Source organism: Phaethon aethereus, assembly GCF_964289735.1.
Source record: "Phaethon aethereus genome assembly, chromosome: 4".
Classification (NCBI taxonomy): domain Eukaryota; kingdom Metazoa; phylum Chordata; class Aves; order Phaethontiformes; family Phaethontidae; genus Phaethon; species Phaethon aethereus.
The window spans coordinates 64,688,265-64,706,420 of record NC_138578.1 but is presented as its reverse complement, the minus strand read 5'-3'; the positions used below and the strand labels follow the sequence as shown (position 1 = coordinate 64,706,420).

The window sequence follows — 18,156 nt, the reverse complement described above, 5'->3', positions numbered from 1 at the left end:
AAAGGAGATTAAATGAATTAAAGAAATGCTAAGGTTTGGAAAGCAGAAGAATCTTTGCTTTCATGACAGTTAAAAGTGAACAAAAAGACAGGGGTGAGATGGAAATTTATTTTTCATTGTGTAAATTGCACAAATAAAGCAACTGTCTGATTTAAAAAACAATTGAGACATCAATTTTGTAAATAAAGGAATAATTCACAAAGATTAGTAGAAAGCTGTGTTTAAGGACATATTGCCTCCATTCCATTTGCATCTCTTTTGCTCTTAAACTTAATCATATTTCTCACATACCCTGTTGTAAGTTGAATATTTTGACTGCACACGCATTTTAATCAGCACTACTTTGTTAGTCGCAGATCATGGCTCCCTGGCCTGAGGTGGAAAAGCCTGAAACCAATAACTATATTGGGGACTCTTCCAAACAAAACCAGAACATGGCTGGGAAAGAAGGAGAAAATTACAAAGGTAACTACAAAGGTGTGCTCACCTGTGAGTTACAGAAATATGTAAGTTTTGGGGCTCCTTGGAGAAGATGGAAGGTAATTAATCTGTTTTTTAAATGTTCTATTTCATCAGGCAATGTGTCTTCACTTGGAAATAAAGGGGAAATTCAACCTGCATTTTCCACAATAGCCTTGATAGATGAGACAAGGCCGGAAGAAGGTGACCCATGGGCTCTGCCAGAACTGCAGGACACTGGGGTCAAGTGGTCAGGTAGCCATTTCTCAGTAAATAAGTTACCTGCATTTATTTTTTCCATCACTTCTGCTCCCTTTGTCTCAGTTATTTTTCTGAAATTGTATTTGCTGCAGAAATGAATTTAAGATTTGAGGAGTTTTCAGATGTAGGCTTTTCACTGTCTCACCTTCCTGAACAGTGAATGGGGATATTATATTTAGTCAGTTAAGAAGAATCTGGAAATCATGCTGCTTACCCTCCTTAAAACACAAGGAGATATATGCAAAACAATCCAAAACTAATATGGTTTTATATCCAGGCTCCTATTGGTCTTTGTTTACTCAGTAGGATGACTGTGTAAAACCAAGGGTCAATCTCAGACTTCATAAAGCTTTTGTCATACACCAAAATCTTTTACATGGTAAAACTAGGTAAATGAACTACCTGCTTCTGCAGTTACAATTTGATCAAGAAGAACATTCTTTTGGGTTTAATCACACATTGGGGTCATAACACTCTCTCTGAACCTATGGTCTCTGCTTGTGTGGTAGACTGTTCCAGAGGGAACACCAGACACATCAAGCAAGTCTTTTATGCATAATGTGTTTGTTTTGCAGAATTGGATAGAAAAGGAAAAATCATTCGTGTACTCTATGGGATAGGGAAGTTTATTATGCTACTTGGATTACTCTACTTGTTCGTGTGTTCTCTGGATGTACTGAGCTCTGCTTTTCAACTGGTAGGAGGTATGAAAATGTCTAAAATATCAAGAATAAACTATGAATGAGGCAGTAAATTTCATCTGAGTGACTAAATTACAAATATCACTCTTCAAGAACGTTCCCCTTGTGTGTTGAGATATAGACTCAGAAGGAAGTTGCTCTGATCGAAGACTGACTTTCGGTTTGAAAGGGCCTTTGTTTCTCAAATTCCAAAGAGCTGTTGATGTAGGGATTATTGGCCCTGATTTCTTAGTAGGGTCTTGTTACTTTAGTGGCAGTTTACATGAATGCATCTGTGCATAAATCTGTCCTATGTGAAAGACATTTTAACAAGGTGAAATATGAAAATTGTGCTTTTGATAAAAGCATCCAGCATTGAAATGTCCCCTAGATCTTTCAAAGGTGTAAACTACTGAAATGTATGTTTTACATTTACCTATGTCCACGGGCTGAATTCTGCTGACGGATTCAGAAGTGGTTATCAGAGAAATATGTACGCTTCTGGGGAGGTATTTTGGATTTTTGGCAACACAGAAAGCCACAGGAACAGAATTACTCAGGATTGTTAAAATAGTTTTCCTTGATGCAGTAACCAAAAATAACAAGGCAGTAATAGCATTTAAATCTACGCCTGTGTGGTTTTTTGTCCTACAGTCTTTCCTCTGATGGCTGTAGTTTTATATAGTTCTCTGCAGATTTCAGCAGAGCTTGTTCAGTCACTGAAATGAGAGAATGTAAAGTATTCTCTGACAGCTGAGAAACTGAGAGTTCAGGACCTGAATTTGGATCCCTGGGCTACATAACCTTGTACATTTTTTGGCTGGCAAGCATGGCTATATATGTATCAATTAAATGGTTGAATGATCTTTAATTAAATGCTCTGATAATTCCTGTGGACTTTACCTTGCGCTTCCCTCACTCTGAGAATATGGTGTTTTGTAGGTAAAGCGGCAGGGGACATTTTTCAAGATGATTCAGTGCTGTCTAATCCTGTTGCGGGATTGGTGATTGGAGTTCTGGTGACCGTTATGGTCCAGAGCTCCAGCACTTCTTCATCCATTGTGGTCAGCATGGTGTCCTCCACACGTAAGTCTGCTTTACAGTATCTTCCTAGAGATCAGTCATAAAACTTGGTCTGGGGTGCAAATATTCCCACCTGTGTTCAATTTGTAGAAGCTTAGGGTGTAAGAGTAGAGACTGCAGGAAAAGATTTTCACAGCTGTTGCCCTGATACAAAAATTTAAAAAGTAATAATGATAATAGTAGTATTAGTAAGTCCTTACCTGCAATGAAAATCATTGGAAGCCTTGGCATTGAATGCATCAATTTTGGAAGTATCTGCATACTTTTCTCATGTTAGCCAGTTACTGAACTTCATTTGTTTCGCTGGCATTGTTTCAAAATTCTGCAGTAAGTAGGAAAATGCCTGTGAAAGAAGAGGCTTCATCTTGCTCTGGCCCTCTAACATGTGGCGAAAACGGATAACCATGGGCTGCAGTTTCAGTGGGGATTGTGGGAGTATGGGAGTACCACGTTCCCAGGGCGCTTCATTAAAGCAAACCTATCTGGATTGGAGCACCTAATCCCAGTGACATCAAGGGAAGTCAGGGTTCCAGTGACATTAATAGATGTAAATTTTCATTGGAACAAAGAGCCTGCCGATGATCTGATTTTTTTCATTCAGTGCTTCCTTTTCTGCTTTCTAGTGCTGACTGTTCAATCAGCTATTCCTATCATAATGGGGGCAAACATTGGCACCTCAGTTACAAACACGATTGTGGCACTCATGCAAGCTGGGGACAGGAATGAATTTAGAAGGTATTGTACTTAAACACTAGATCTGAAAAGTTGCTTTTCTTCCTTCTTTGTAGGTTTTCTTCTATATTCCCTATCACTACTACTGCCATTTAACCTTTCTATTGACCAAAACTTGATTGTCTAGTTAAGAAAGTCACAAGCATGGCTATGGCCAAGGTATAATGCTGTCTAGATATATGGCTTCATATACTTGAAGAAAAGCATATTAGGTTCCTTTAAAAGATTTTTTTTTTTGTAAGGATCCACCATTTTTAACTGGACCTTGCACATGTTTGAATTTTCAACGGCTCCCACTATACCACCCACCTTTGAGTATCTCTTAATTATGGGAGGGCTGTACAAGAAGTTAATATTACAGTATTTTGGTCTAGTCTTCTTAAAAGAGACTTCAATGTTGAAGGTTTTTTAAGTCTACGGTAAGCAAGAGCTGGTAACTGTAGAGAAATGTTCTGGCTGTCAAATATATACAGTGACAACTTTTAGTCTGGCACTTGACATCATCGCTGAAAGAGGCCATGGCTTACTGCAGATGAGCAGTGAACTTGGGAGGGATATGAGACTTTGGTACCTTGTCATTTATGGCATACCAGAAGCATGAAATACACTTAGCCAAAGCACAGTTCTCCAAGATTTACTGTCCTGAATCTTTGGTTGTGCTATTCTCTGTCACTCACTTTCTAACACCAAAGTAGCCTATTAGTATCTGGTCAGGAAAATAATTTAAATAATAATGAGAATGAAGTTGATTTTTAACATTCATTAACATCACTAACAATCACTTCAGTCTGTAAACTGAAGACGGTAGCACCATCAATTTTGTTGGCCTACTTTGAATTTTCCCCCGATTTCCCCTCAGGCAGTTTGTCAGTAGGAACCTGAATTACAGGATTAGCATTTCAAGGAATTTTTCCTCCACATTTTCTTCCTTCACAATGCTTAATTTAAGGAGCTATATTTTAAAACAAATACAGGCAGATGGCAGAGAATTAAGAAGACCACAAACAGCTATTAGGAAGGTGGGAAAGAGTGCCTCTGAGGGAAGAGCTGTGGCTCCTCAGGCTGAGGAGGAGAAGCTGGAAGGGAGCTGTATACCAGCGGTTTGCAAGAACATGTGAGGGCTCCAAAGAGCCATCTTCCCACATGAGTCAGGGAGAGCAGGTCCCAGAGGCAACGCCTGGCAGAGGATTAAAAATGTACTAAAAATGGGTGAGAGGCAAAACATACGTAGGCTGTACAGACACTTCTTTCTTCAGACAAGTACTCTTGGCAGCCTTGTGTTAAGGAACACTTTTGCCTGTTCTGGTTTGTCTTGTTTCACTCACCTGGCTGGCTCTTTCACTCAGTCAATGGTGTGGAGACAACTTCGTGCTCTATAGCAAAGCAGCCATCTCCTGTGATCCCAGAAATTAAATGATTCTCATCTTGAAATGGGCTTCATCCCCGCCTCTATGATATCATATTTAATTGATGTTGTGCACATGTTATTTGATTAAAAGCAGCTCTGTTTTTTAATTTCTCCTTGAAGGGCTTTTGCTGGAGCAACAATCCATGATTTCTTTAACTGGCTCGCTGTGTTTGCACTGTTGCCCATTGAAGTTATTTCTGGGTATCTTTACCATCTCACCAATGCTATAGTTGAGTCTTTTCATCTTGAAAGTGGTGACGATGCCCCTGAGCTACTAAAAGTTATCACAGACCCCTTTACAAAGCTCATCATTGAGGTAAGCTCTTTCTCTCCTCAAGGAAGCGGCTTACTTGGTTCAGTCATGGCTAATCAAAATGCTCTAAATATGGGAGAGGCTCTCACTCACTTCTTTGTGTCCTTGAGGTAAAGCTCATTAGCAGATGGATTCTTCTTTTTATTCACATTTCATAAAGCCTCAGCTCTACATTTCCTGTTTCTATTTCCCCCACATTTCACCTTAATGATGGTAGATCTGGCTAGGAGGACTGGGAAGGGAGGGGAGGACAAATACAGACACATGGGATGGATGGGATGGCAGCCTGTTGCCTAGACATTGGCAGATAGTACCAGCTGAGAGAACCTAGCACATCCAGAAGATCTGCATGAGATCTACATAGATGATAAAGAAACTATGAGAAGCTTGGATGTATCTGGAGGGGCAGATGGAGGCCAGAGGGGATGTGCACAGCTCCTAAAATGACAGTAAACACATTTGTGTCAGTGTAGTTGTTTAAACAGAAAGGGTGAGATGAGGTGGAGGGTGATTTGGGGAGAATATGTGTTTGTGCATGTAGAGTTGTACCTTTTTTGGGGAGTAAACCTCCTCCTAGCTGTTGAGCAGCAGCTCCAGCACTATAGATGGTCATGCAGGCTTTATGTGGCTGAGCTTCCAAGGGGAGTTATTTGAGTAGAGCTGAACAGAAGTGTGTGATGCAAGCTGGAATAAAGCTTTTTTTTCCCTTCTTTTTTTTTTCAAGCTTGATAAATCAGTAATAAATGCAATTGCTACAAATGATGAATCAGCAAAAAACAAAAGCCTGGTAAAGATTTGGTGTGTAACTGAAACCAATGTGGTGAGTATCATGCTAAATTCATTGTCAGGTTCCTCAGAAAATATATTACTGATCTGTAGTTGACACTCCTTATCACGAGATTGTGAAATTTTATTTTTAAATGAGGGTGGGTTTTTTTTTGCATCAGTAGAAGAATGAAAAAAATTTAATGTATCTTTTGCTCCACTTAAACCGAGGATGTCATACCAGTGGTGAGCTTGACCTGGTTGCTTTCGGTACCATGCAGGCCCTCGCTTATCAGAACTGGTGGTTTGGAGCCAAGTCTTTTACTCCGTTCACATCCAAATGCCTTTAAACTTCAATACTCCTACCAACTCCCTGAAAGTGGAAAAATTCTGCAATATCAGCCAAAAAAAATATCTTTTTGCCCACCATTTATCTATTGATCTAACCAGCTTTAGTCTTGCGTGTCTCAGGGTGATCTGGTGGCAGCTGGTTATTTGCAGCTTTCTTGGAAAACTGCCCTCAGAGAAAACCTCTGTGGGGCTACGTCCCATTGTTCTTCACCCCAGGAACACTGTTGCTTGAGGGAATCTGTTGCCCAGATCAACACCAATGAGTATTTTGGTAAACTGTGGAGCTGAGTGTTTGGTTTGCGTTGTTGACCTAACTAACTATTAGAATATTAAATATGCCTTGGATCTCTAATTAGACTATTCTACTTGTTGGTGTGTATAGAAAAGTAATTCTTGAAGTCCTGAGGCAGAAGATACTTAAGGACACACAGCGGAGGTTAACATTTAGAGCTTGGGTTTTCAGAGGAGCCCAGCTCCTATTGAATGATGGTTTGGATGGCCAGTGAGACACTGTGTAGAGAGATAGTGCCAGGAGCAGAGCTGTGCTAATGTGGAACTGCTCAGGTTATGCTGCTGAGGAGCTGGATATTTCATCTCAGAGGAGGTGTGATGCTTAGGCAGCTGTACTGCCTTGAGGTCCCCAGCCTGCGCTTGGCTACCCCTTCGCCGCACTGCCCAGGCAGGCACAGCCTAACTCTCAGAGAGGCCTGAGCCCCTGAGTCCTACAGTCCCCCCACTCTTAGAAGACGAGCAACTACATGGAAAGTGTAGGCTGGGGGTTACATTTCCATATGCAAATTTTTTTCTGTGTTTGTTGATATTTTGGTTGTGTAATTACTGCCCAAGCATATAGTCAAATTGCAAAGACACGTGAAACCCCTACAAGCTTGACTTCAACTTGGTGGGGGAAGAGGAAGGTAATTTAAATTATTTACATTCCTAGTGGGTTAAACTTTTTTGGCAAAAGTGATTAAACAGACTTACGGCAGGGATAAATACATACAGACCCCATATGTTTAAAGCAAAACAAACATTTCGATCTAATGCAGCTGGGTGTCTGCAGGCAGCGTGCAGCCAGAAAATATGATTTCTCTTTCCCTGTTTCTGCAAAAGAGAATCACTCAAACATTTCTCAAAGATACCTCCTGTTCAGCAGTGTGGTTCAGAGTCCGTTTGGCTGTTAGCTGCTGTTGTGGGGCGTACAGTTCAGTCAGCAAACAGCTCCTTAACCTGCGTAAGGACTCATGGACCTAGCGTCAGAATGCAATAGGTCTGGGCTAGGAGCTCTGACAAGGAAGGCTTTACCACAGTAGAAATAGAAATTCAGGTTCAGCTCAGTAATACTAGTGTTAATCAGAGTTCTGGTAATTAGCTCCTAGACAGCATTTGAGCTTTAAAAAGAAAAGTACTAGCAGCACCTCTATTTCTACAGGTAGGAAAACTGAGGCACAGAAAGGCAGTGTGAGCAGCTTGTGCTCATCCAGCACCAGAGGCTGCACCAGTGTGCTAGTATTCTGAATCACAGTCCTGTGCAGACCATTAATAGCAGTTAAGGTGACAGTAGAGAGGTTTTTCTTTGACCCAGGGAAGCTGTGGCTCTGGCTGGAAAGGGAATGCCACCGTCCCCCAGCTGCAGCCCAGCATGAACCTCTTTCCATCAGCCCTGACATCAGTAGTTAAGGTTCTTAGCTACTGATGACTTGGTGCTATGATTATTACCAGGAAGAAGATGCGGGGGGTATTTTAATCTTTAAATGTTGTATTGATTGACTTGAGTAACAACACAACCATTTATTTTAAGAATGCAAGAAATTTTGGCGTGTCATTAACGTGCCAGCTTATATGCCAGCTTGCAGATGCACCTTCAGCTGAGGAGTGCTTGGTTGCAGTGAGAACCTAGAACTTTGCATAAGCTTTTATTGAAGGTTTGTAGGTGACTGAAGTATCTGCTTTGTCTGGCAATCTTTAGACACTGCAGAATGTCACAATTCCACCTTCAGAAAACTGCACGTCTCCTGACCTTTGCTGGACCAAAGGAAATTTGACATGGACCATGAAGAATGTAACTGAAACAGAATATATCAGTAAATGTAAGTAGTAGAACTCCTTCTCCTTCAGAAATATCTTTACAAATGTATATGGTTTTCTAATGGTATTAACAGACCCTTTCAGAGGTATATTGAGGCGCTCACCTGTACACGGACACAAGGTACTGCTGCAGGTGCAGAGCAGCCCGTGCTCTGTTATAGCTACACAGCTGGAGTTACCAGCATCATCATGGTATCTGGCTGCAGATGGATCTCTTTCCATGCTCCCTGGTATCAGTAATTGAGGTCTCCAGTATCATGTCACCCTCGCTATTCAGGTGACTTGGAGCTACAGTTACTTTGCTGTAATGGTTGCTTGGGTATCTCCATCCCCACGCGTGCCCTTCAGGACTTTGAACAGCCCTCCTCCGGCGTGCAGCCACCCCTGGGATGAGCCGACCCACCATCCAGCTCGGAGCATGCCAAAATTTCCTCACACCATTGTATTCCTCTCCCTTGCACGTGGTCCCCCAGCTCCTGCCTGCCTCGCAGGGGTGCCCACCGTGTATTTTATAAGCGTGTCCATACAAGAGGCCCTCTTGCCCACCTCAGACGTGGTGTTTGTGGAGGAAGGGAGGTGAGGTTTTCACGCTTTGCATCACCCCCTCAAGCTCTGTGTGCTTTGGTTCCATTTTTTTAGGGGCGTATATGAAAACCAGAGCTGGGCTTGGGATCAGAAGCAAAAATGCAGCTAGGCAAATTCATTTTCCTTTTCTTTTTCAGGCTGGCACCTCTTTGCAGACACAACCCTCCCTGATCTTGCCATCGGTCTCATCCTTCTGGCTTTGTCCCTGCTTGTTTTGTGCTCCTGTTTGGTGATGATAGTTAAGCTATTAAACTCTGTGCTTAAAGGACAAGTGGCGAGTGTTATCAAGAAGACAATCAACACTGGTAATTATCTGCTTTTCCTGAAGATTGTTTCCAGGAATGACAAGGACACTGAGCACATTTATTGATATCTCCTCTTCTGGCAGATATTATAGAATGGTTTAAAGAAAATAGTATTAAACCAAAATCACAGTACCTCCCCCCCTCCTTTTTCTCCTCAGCATGTTATTTTCTTTCTTTTGAAAATCTATTAGTGAACAGCTTGCTTGTGAACTGCAGCAGATGAACAGCAACAGAGACCAAAGTCCAGGCTCTGTTTCTTGATGTATAATCATTAGCTGTTAGAAATGTAATGTTCCCATCCTCAAAAGATAGCGCTGAAGTGCTGAGATCATGATTGCCTGCTCTGGCACAGAGCCTGCATGTTTCTTCTAAAGTTGAAAAGAAGTTCGTGATGACTAATGATCTAATTCCCTTTGTTTGCCCTGTTCCACTCCTTAACCCTCTCTTCAGTAGGATAAGGCAGCCCTGAACAGTGGTGGTTGCTGTCTTCCGCTGTCTTCTCCAGGTGTGTTTTCAGCCTGGATCCATTGAGTGCAAATGTTTTTATTTTTTACTTGGCTGCTCTTTTCTTCCCTTGGATAGAGAGGTTAGAACTTGTAGCAGAGAAAAGCAGTCCTGGCATGTATCCGGTTGTGGTTGAAGAGAGGTTTCACAGCAATAGGGAAGGCAACAAAGTGGTCCCTATGCTGTCTTCTCTTCTCCTGGGCAAAGAACACTGCCTGAATCAAAAATGAGGGGTAGAAAGTAATCAGCAGCCAGTTGCTGTTCATTTGTGATCTACTCTGTGTTCCTCTGTGTCTTCTTGACTAACTCCCGACTTTTTGGCTCACTCATAAATCTGCAGAATACAGGGGACCACTGTGCCTGGTTTCTCTAATCAGCGGGATTAGCTTTTCATTGCAAGAGTTAAGAAGTGAATTTTTAGGAGGTGATCTGCTTGAAACTAGTTAGAACAAACAACCTGATTTTCTCAGGATGGTCTTCAGAGCTTTCTGAATATCCGATCCATGCAGCAGGTACCTGGTTGCCAAAACCAAGGCACTGAAGACACCTAGAAGGTATTGTGTTGACCTCTGTGGAAACATTCCTGGTACCTAACTGTATTACAACAGAAATGCTACCTTTGGTCAGGACAAACGTCTACCTAGTCTAGTATCCATCTCAAAGTGCATCCAGTGATGGAAGGCTGGAAAGGGAGTACAGCAAACAGCGTAAATTTGAGTAGTAGAGCTGACTCTGACCCAAAATCATCATGTAAGAGACAATATGCAAACACTATATCTACAACTGAAATGCTTAATAGTCTTTTCACTGTTATGTTACTGTTACATAGAGCATTTGGTTATCCTAAAGACAATGTTCTCCCTCTGTTTTTTTAGATTTCCCATTTCCTTTTACTTGGCTAGCTGGATACCTGGCTATGCTTGCAGGGGCTGGTATGACCTTCGTTGTCCAAAGCAGTTCTGTTTTCACATCTGCCATTACACCCCTTGTTGGTAAGTTGTCGGTCTTTATCCCCATGTTTTATATTCTCCATCATTCTGAAATCACTCAACCCTGTTTCTTTTCTCCTAGGCATTGGCGTTATAAGCATTGAGCGCTCTTATCCCCTTACCTTAGGAGCTAACATTGGCACAACCACAACAGCTATACTTGCAGCTTTAGCAAGTCCAGGGAGTACATTAAAATATTCATTACAGGTCAGTATAAACTAATGCTTCCTTGATTTCATTTACAAGTTGCAACTTTTCTGAAGAAAAACCTGACAAAATTGGCTCTGATGCAAATATGCCATGGATGCCATGCTTGTTTTTGAGCTATTAATGGCAGATCATTAATTTAAACTACTAGAGCAAAAGGCTTTTAATAAGCGTTCTCAAAATGTCGATGCATAGTAAAATCTTGCTTTCATAAACTGGGCTTATCTGATTGAATTAATCCAGAATTGAGACAGGGTTGCCCCCTTGACCCCCGAGTGTGGGGTCTCTGCAGCTTAGAATTCAGTGTCCACATCTCTGACAATCCTCTTAGGTAGTGCCCTATGAGGATTACTAGTTTCTGTAAGTTCCCTCCTCAGGACCCTAACTCAGTTCATGCAGTGTATAAAGACTCCTGTAACCTAAGTGAGGACCGTACAACTTGTAAGATGGAACGCTGTCTACCTACCTGAGGTACCTGACATCTATTTTCTCATTGTAAACCTAATCTGAGTGGGTTTTATTGAATTCCTTGTTGCTTCAGACTGTTTGAAAAGTGGGCAGCCTGGCTTTGGGCTCCCATTTACCACCTAGTAAAGAACATTCCAGACAGAAGATAACATTTGAATGAACCCTCTACATCAAAGAGTGAAAAGATAATGAATTTTCCTTTGTGAATAGGATGAATGTTTTTTACTAGCCACAATAAATTAAGAAAATTGCAGAAGTCATTTTATTGTCCTCCAGAATGATAGAACAGATGTAATCATGAGAAGATACTATCTTGACCAAGCTCAGATTTCGTGATAACTTGCAGTCTTTATAACATACTTTAAAAATAAACCCCTGTACTTTCATGTTTGCTTTAGTCTGATAACAGTTATAGAATGAAAATAAGATAAGGTGAGCAGGGAATGTACTGTTTTGTTCAGTATATGCTTATTCTATCTAAGTGACTTCTGAAAGCTTTAGCAAATAGGTCTCTCTTCATGCTTATTTTTAAAAAAACAATTTTGAAGAATGTGAATCAAATGATTATAAAAGACCCAAAGTGACATTCCAGGAATCTCCTCAGTGCTCTATAAACCTCTAGCTAATTTTTGGAAAATCCAGTTTCGTACCATTAGCAATTTCTCAATAGCCTGTATGCAGTATCTAATTTACGCGTCCCATCTTTTAATCGAAAATCTGTGAGTGAAGAACTCAATGATGAACAGTTCTCATGTGGCTCTCACGCCTTACTAACAACAGAACTGTTTCCCAATAGCGGTTTGGTCTGTCGTCTTTATTTCTGATGGCCTCCATTTCTTGCGGTTGAAAGCTGCATTTTGAGACTTCTCCATCTGCGGGGAGATACGCCGTCCCCGTTAGGCTTGCCTCGTTTCCAAATGCTGTCCCCTGTTTGTAGGCAGTGATCATCACAGTGTATGAGGTATTACCGAGTCCTTGCTTCATGCTAGGAAAGGCCTTGCAGTGAAACGGTGTGAAAGACAAGAAAAAACTGTGGGAAGCAAGGGAAGGGAAACTATGGAGTCTTAGTGCCACTGGAAATTATTATCATGTGAGTAGGAGCATTTAAAGGCATTTTAATTAACGAACTCCTCAAACGTTTTTGCTTTCAGATTGCCTTGTGCCACTTTTTCTTCAATATCTCTGGGATTATTCTGTTTTACCCACTACCTGTTACCCGGCTGCCAATTCGCATGAGCAAGACCTTGGGAAACATAACAGCCAAGTACAGATGGTTTGCTATATTTTATCTTCTCGTCTGCTTCTTTCTTTTGCCTTTGTTTGTATTCGGTCTGTCACTGGCAGGCTGGCCAGTCCTTTTGGGTGTTTGCCTTCCCCTGTTTGCTCTTTTTATTGCTGTGATTGTAATTAATGTTATGCAGTCGAAGCGACCACATTCGCTGCCTGAGAAGCTCCAAAATTGGGATTTCCTACCCATCTGGATGCACTCCCTAGAGCCCTGGGACAATATAATTATGTCCTCACTCTCCTTTTGTGGGAAACACTGCTGTGGCTTCTGCAAGTGCTGTAAAGTCAACGCAGAACAGGAGGGTGCCAAAGACAAGCAGCTAAAAACTATGGAGGTTTACGAAAACACCATTGCAATGGCTGATGAAGAAAGAGGTGGAAGAAGGGCACCAGCCACAGCTTGTGTTGAAAAAACAGGCACGAACAACACAGCCTTATAGTAGTGGATCAACCCATATTAGCTGAGATACAGGATAGGACAGTCAGGCTCTTGAAAACCACCTTGGACAATGGACTGAGGACAGGGTGAACGTTTTGTTAGGCTCCTGCAGCCAGTGATATATCACTCCTCAAGGAATGAAGTCAGACAAGCTTGACAGAGTGTCTAGAAAATCTATGATCAGTTGAAAACCTAATAACAGATCTGCTTACAGAGGATCTACTGTGCGGTACCTTCATCCAATGCTATCAGTACCAAACAAAAGAAATCCTGATGTAGTCCCATGAAGAGAGGCATGAAAGGAGTGGTGACCAATTCAAACTCAATTAAAAAACAAACAAACAAAAAATGCACTTGTAGAACACCCTTTCTGACCTACTGGCTTATTCAGCAGAAGTCACATTACAATATCTAAAAAGCTCTGGAAATGGGGGAAGAGAGATAATCCTAATGTTTTTGTTGGCCTGTTTGCAGTGGTCGAAATGGAAGATAGTAGTTTTCCCAGTACGGAACAAATCTATTCTACGTGTGTGAAGGAAAGTGAAATGCGGGGATACCCTTCAGAAGCTGGGAGTCCAGAAGCTAGGACTCCTTCTAGGAGTCCTATTCTGGCATAAGGGTGTGCACAAGCCCATTTTGAGCCCACTCTGTCTCCTTTAACACCGGAGACAGGAGTTACAATCTTCTAAATCTTCTATCTCAAGCTAAAGGCCATAAAAGTAATTGCTGATCCCTCTGCCTGCTGAAAGGTTTGGAGATGCTGGGTGGCTACGGAAGGGCTTGGTGGACTCAAGATGTGGTTGTGTGGCCATTCCTCTCTCTAGATGGAGGGAGGACAAGTGGCCAGTGTAGGGGAGGAGACAGCTGCCCAAACCTGGGCTGGTGCCAGGAGGTCTGTGTGCAACCGTGGCTCAGCTCAGATGAGCCACAAAATGACCTTTCAGAGTAGCGGTGGAGACTGGCTTTAGAGCTACAAGAGAGGGAACCTGGAGAGCAGGTTATGGCTAGCGCGGGACGCAAAGCAACGTTCGCTGGCGAGAAAGGAGTGCTCGCTCTGCACCACCCCTTCGTGCTCTGAACCACCCTCCTTGGAAATAATGTGAATTTTACTGGCAATTGTATATAGCAATCGAAATCCCAAATAAAATCCATAAGTAGTGTAGTCACTACCATGTATAGTCAACCTATAGGTAGCGTAGCACTTGGTGGGAAGCTGGTTGTGCTCCAACCTTACCATTGCTGATGTTTTAGCAAATGCTTGTGAGGCTGCTGTGAATCATGGGCTGACAAAAGGCATAATTTCAATGCCAGAAAAAGGGCGTTTCAAAGATGCACTGTACTTCTGCTGGCCTTCAATACTATCAGTGAGTATGGGATAATATCTGAAGTCCAACCACTAGTGTTAAAAGAAAAATCAGGTGGCTGAGTGTAGGCCAAGTGTCATTTAAAGCCAGAAACCCAATTTAAAGCCAGTTTACATGGCTGAGTTGTAGATTAAATTTGTAATGGAAATGCTGAAAAGACCTTTAGTTTAACATAGCCGCTCAGTGCTGCTAGAACACATTGACTTCTGAACAGCTGTTTGTTTTCTGAAGAAGTCTGGAATTCAGTAGGTTGAATTTGGCAATCAGGTAAATATGTACATTTTAGAAGTGAAAATTCTTTCCATTTACTTTTTTAAACTGACATTTAAATTGGCAAAGTATGTTGTTGAAAATGTGTTTGCAAATTGCATTCATACTGAGATTCCAACTGTTTCTGTAATTGTGAGCCAGTTACAGAACGAAAATAAGATAAGGTGAGCAGGGAATGTACTGTTTTGTTCAGTATATGCTTATTCTGTTTAAGCGACTCTGAAAGTTTCAGCAAGTAGGTGTCTCTTCACACTTATTTTTTAAAAAACAGTTTTGAAGAATGTGAATCAAGTGATTATAAAAGACATATATATATAAAAAACTTTTTTATATATATATAAAAAAGACTTATAAAATGCTTAGAATCAGAGTGAATTTCCAAAAGCTTCTCGTTTTAGTATAGTTCTGCTCTTTGTGGGTTTAGTAGCAGAAAGCAGAGTTATGTAAAACTATTTTTTTAAAACTTGTATTCCTTGTCCTTCCTATAGTCGAAACAGAATTTTGTCAGTATGTCATTTTTAAAGTGGAACTTTGATATCTTCACTAATTCTTCTTTGTTTTATTCTCACAATTCTGGATGCTCCCAGAATCTGTTTCTTTAAATCCCAGCATGCACTTTCCATGCTCTGTTTCTTTGGGAAAAAGATGAGAAAAAAATCCAGAATTCTTTCAAAGTTATCTCAAGTTTCCATTAACCACCCGCTGAAACAGGAAAAATTTTAATCTACTTTTACTCATTTCTTAAACCATGTGCACCTTATTTTGCATCTTGAAGCAAAGCCATCAAGCACAGTGATAATAACTGTGGAAAAGCAGTTCTTTCTTACAAAAGGTAAAAGGGTAATAATTAATAGTCAGGCATATCAGTACTTTATGGTTCCTCACAGTAACTTTTCCCCAATGATACATTCAGTTCTTTCCTTGCTGCAGGCCATATTGTGCCATTCATTGTTTTAGGCAGATTCCAACAACGATTTCTGTTTAACACTTGACAGCACAACATGTCCTGCCATATTTCCCCCCCCCCCAATCAAAAGATATTTACACTTTATTTATAATTATTTGAGTGTACAGAATTTTTCTTAAGTTATACAGAAAAAGGCTTGTAATTGTGTTATATACTACGTATTTGAAAACTATGCAATGTTTATCTATAAAAATGTAAAAAGGAACTACTGTATATTTTGTAATATAACTTTTCAAATTGTTTGTAACAGTGTATACTGTGTTTTACGGAGGCTGTTGGCTCCATCAGTAGGTTACGTAAAGATTGTTAGCAATGCAGAGACAGATTTCTTAACGTAAAGGTGAAAAACACCTACATGCTTTCATAATATGGCTTAATGCACAATGACATTGGACTCTACTTTTCTAAAAGATTTGAATTTTCTGTAATGAGGCATTTTGGAAATACAAAGTTTCTAAAATACTTTTTTAAACTCTTAAACACTGTGTCTTTTAACTGTTTTGAGGACAGTGTATGACTTTATACTTTGTCATGAATATTCATTTTGTCTGTCCTCGTGCATTGAATGTAAAAATAAAGAGAAGTTTTAAGAAAATAACATCTTTTAATCATATCTTTTTACATACATATCATGTAAGCTTGCAGAAAAATAAGTATGCAGACAAGTTCTAGTCTGACCTCATGCAATGTACAAGAAGTAAGGTTAGCATCAAGCACGAAAGAAAACCACCAGAAGCCTGTGTGCTCAACGTTTTCATATCAATGAGAGATTTTCATATGGAGAAAAACAAAAAGAATTGCTCAGTGCGATGGTGTGGGTCAAGATATTTTCTGGCAGGGTTCTGCAGGCTGTCCTCAGTGAAGGTAAGCATGGGAGAGCAAAGCCAGGGTTGTTGTAACAACAGGATGCATGATGTTATACCGAAAGATCTGTGTCATTGTGCTAGGCTCAGATTCTCCTTTCTATGTGAAAGATAGTGCACGGGGTGTTTCCAAAATGCTCCTTATATCCCATAACCTGAGTGATGTCTGGCTTATAACTGGGAAAAAATAACCATCTCACTCTTTTTTTTAAGCACACATGACCTATGGAGCTTAAAATTAAACAGAGAGAGAGAAATAAAAAGTACTCCTTAAATGCCTTAAAGATTATTTTAAAAGGTTTTTAGACTTCCTGACTATGAGTTCAACAGTAGCTGAGGAACCAGGTCTAAAACCAACTACCATTCCCAAATAACACCACATTTTAATGAAATGAAGATAGCAGAAGTATTTCTTATAACACAAATATTTATGCACTACAGTGTAAATTGTTGTCTTCTAAAAATGCAGTAAGCACCCTAGGCCCGTGATTTAAAACTTACAGCTTCTTACACCCATGCAGAAATACTGTGTGTCATCACCCTCCATGACTCGCTGTCCATGAGGAATCAACGCGCATCCAGAAAACACGACAGGTTGTGCCATCCATCTCTTCCATTTCCAAACCCTTTGCAGAGCTACCTCGGGCAAAGGTCAGCAATGCCTGTAGGTATGCAACAGCAGGTACGTCATGAAGTGCCGCGCTGATCGGAAGCCTTCAAAACGTTCAAAATAATGCTTCAGCTAATTGCCTAGTTGCTCCTGCGACCGGTCTCAATCCTCTTCCTCTCTGCTTGTGACTTAACCGTGTTGTCCACAGCTCCTTCTGGGGTTCCTGTGCTTTTTTACCCTCCACTGAAGTTTCACGTTTTCCCCCAGTTTCAAATTCTTGGTACCCCTGCATTTAACTGCACCAGGCCTACCACTGCGAAGAGTTCCCATCAGCCAGAAATGCAGGTTAAATGCTTCTTCGTCTCTTTCTTCAGCTTACCACGTAGCGGTGGGCAGCCGGTTGGGTCGCCAAGACAGCCGCTGGCCACGCCGCTGAGAAAGGCTGTTCTCTGATTTCAGGCTAATTATTTGTGGGTGCAGGCTGGTGTGGTACCATTGGCAGTAGCTTAACCAACACGCAACAGCACGGGATCTGATCCGGTGAGTTAAAAATAAATAGCGCGTAGCACTGAGCAGAAATCCACTGTTTCGAAAGCTGCGCGAGGGAGGATATACTCCATACCGACACCGGGAATGCCAGGCCAGGCTTCAGTTGCGTGGTTTCAATAGGCTGTGCTTCCATGCAAGTGCTTTATCGGCATTTGGATGTTTCTTTCTCTAGCTGATGGCCGATCCTGGTGTTCCCACATGCCAAAGGCATGACGCTGTTATGTGTAAACCCGCTCATGATATTTTTACAGTGAATCCTCGACAGATCTTAGTCCCTTTATTGCAATTCTACTACAAAGGAAACATGCGATTCGTACAAGAGGGCCGAGTGTTTACTTTGCATACGGGATAGTAATTATACTGATCTTCACTGAGCTGTCCCCTAAGCAGGTTTCCCCTGACAACTGAGATCCGAGAGTTTTAACAAGATGGAGAAACAGAGCGAAGGCTAGCATTAAAGTGTCACAAACATTCCATCTTACTCAGCACCTGATGAAACTCCCTAATTGCCATTTACACTTTTGGGGTGTATCAATCCTTTTACACTGCTCAACGTCTAAGGACATGTTACCATGGCATAAACCATCAGGGTAATTACAGGAGAAGATA

At 41.2% G+C, this 18,156-nt stretch overlaps 1 protein-coding gene across 1 annotated transcript; it reads left to right on the top strand.

The window, feature by feature from the left end:
* Positions 1-350: 350 nt before the first annotated feature.
* SLC34A2 (solute carrier family 34 member 2) lies at positions 351-12,936 on the top strand. The gene is made up of 12 exons (XM_081999503.1): positions 351-465; positions 577-714; positions 1,296-1,424; positions 2,343-2,486; positions 3,107-3,218; positions 4,744-4,939; positions 5,661-5,756; positions 8,022-8,142; positions 8,863-9,030; positions 10,410-10,526; positions 10,606-10,730; positions 12,350-12,936. The coding sequence occupies exons 1-12, from the start codon at positions 360-362 to the stop codon at positions 12,923-12,925; spliced, it is 2,028 nt and encodes a 675-aa protein (XP_081855629.1). The 5' UTR covers positions 351-359; the 3' UTR covers positions 12,926-12,936.
* The last annotated feature ends 5,220 nt before the right edge of the window (positions 12,937-18,156 follow it).

Excerpts from the sequence above, each read along its gene's own strand:
- SLC34A2 (XM_081999503.1), top strand. The coding sequence starts at position 360 with ATGGCTCCCTGGCCTGAGGTGGAAAAGCCTGAAACCAATAACTATATT. Across the intron at positions 10,527-10,605 it reads TGCCATTACACCCCTTGTTG|GCATTGGCGTTATAAGCATT; the intron begins GTAAGTTGTCGG and ends CTTTTCTCCTAG. Across the intron at positions 10,731-12,349 it reads CATTAAAATATTCATTACAG|ATTGCCTTGTGCCACTTTTT; the intron begins GTCAGTATAAAC and ends TTTTGCTTTCAG.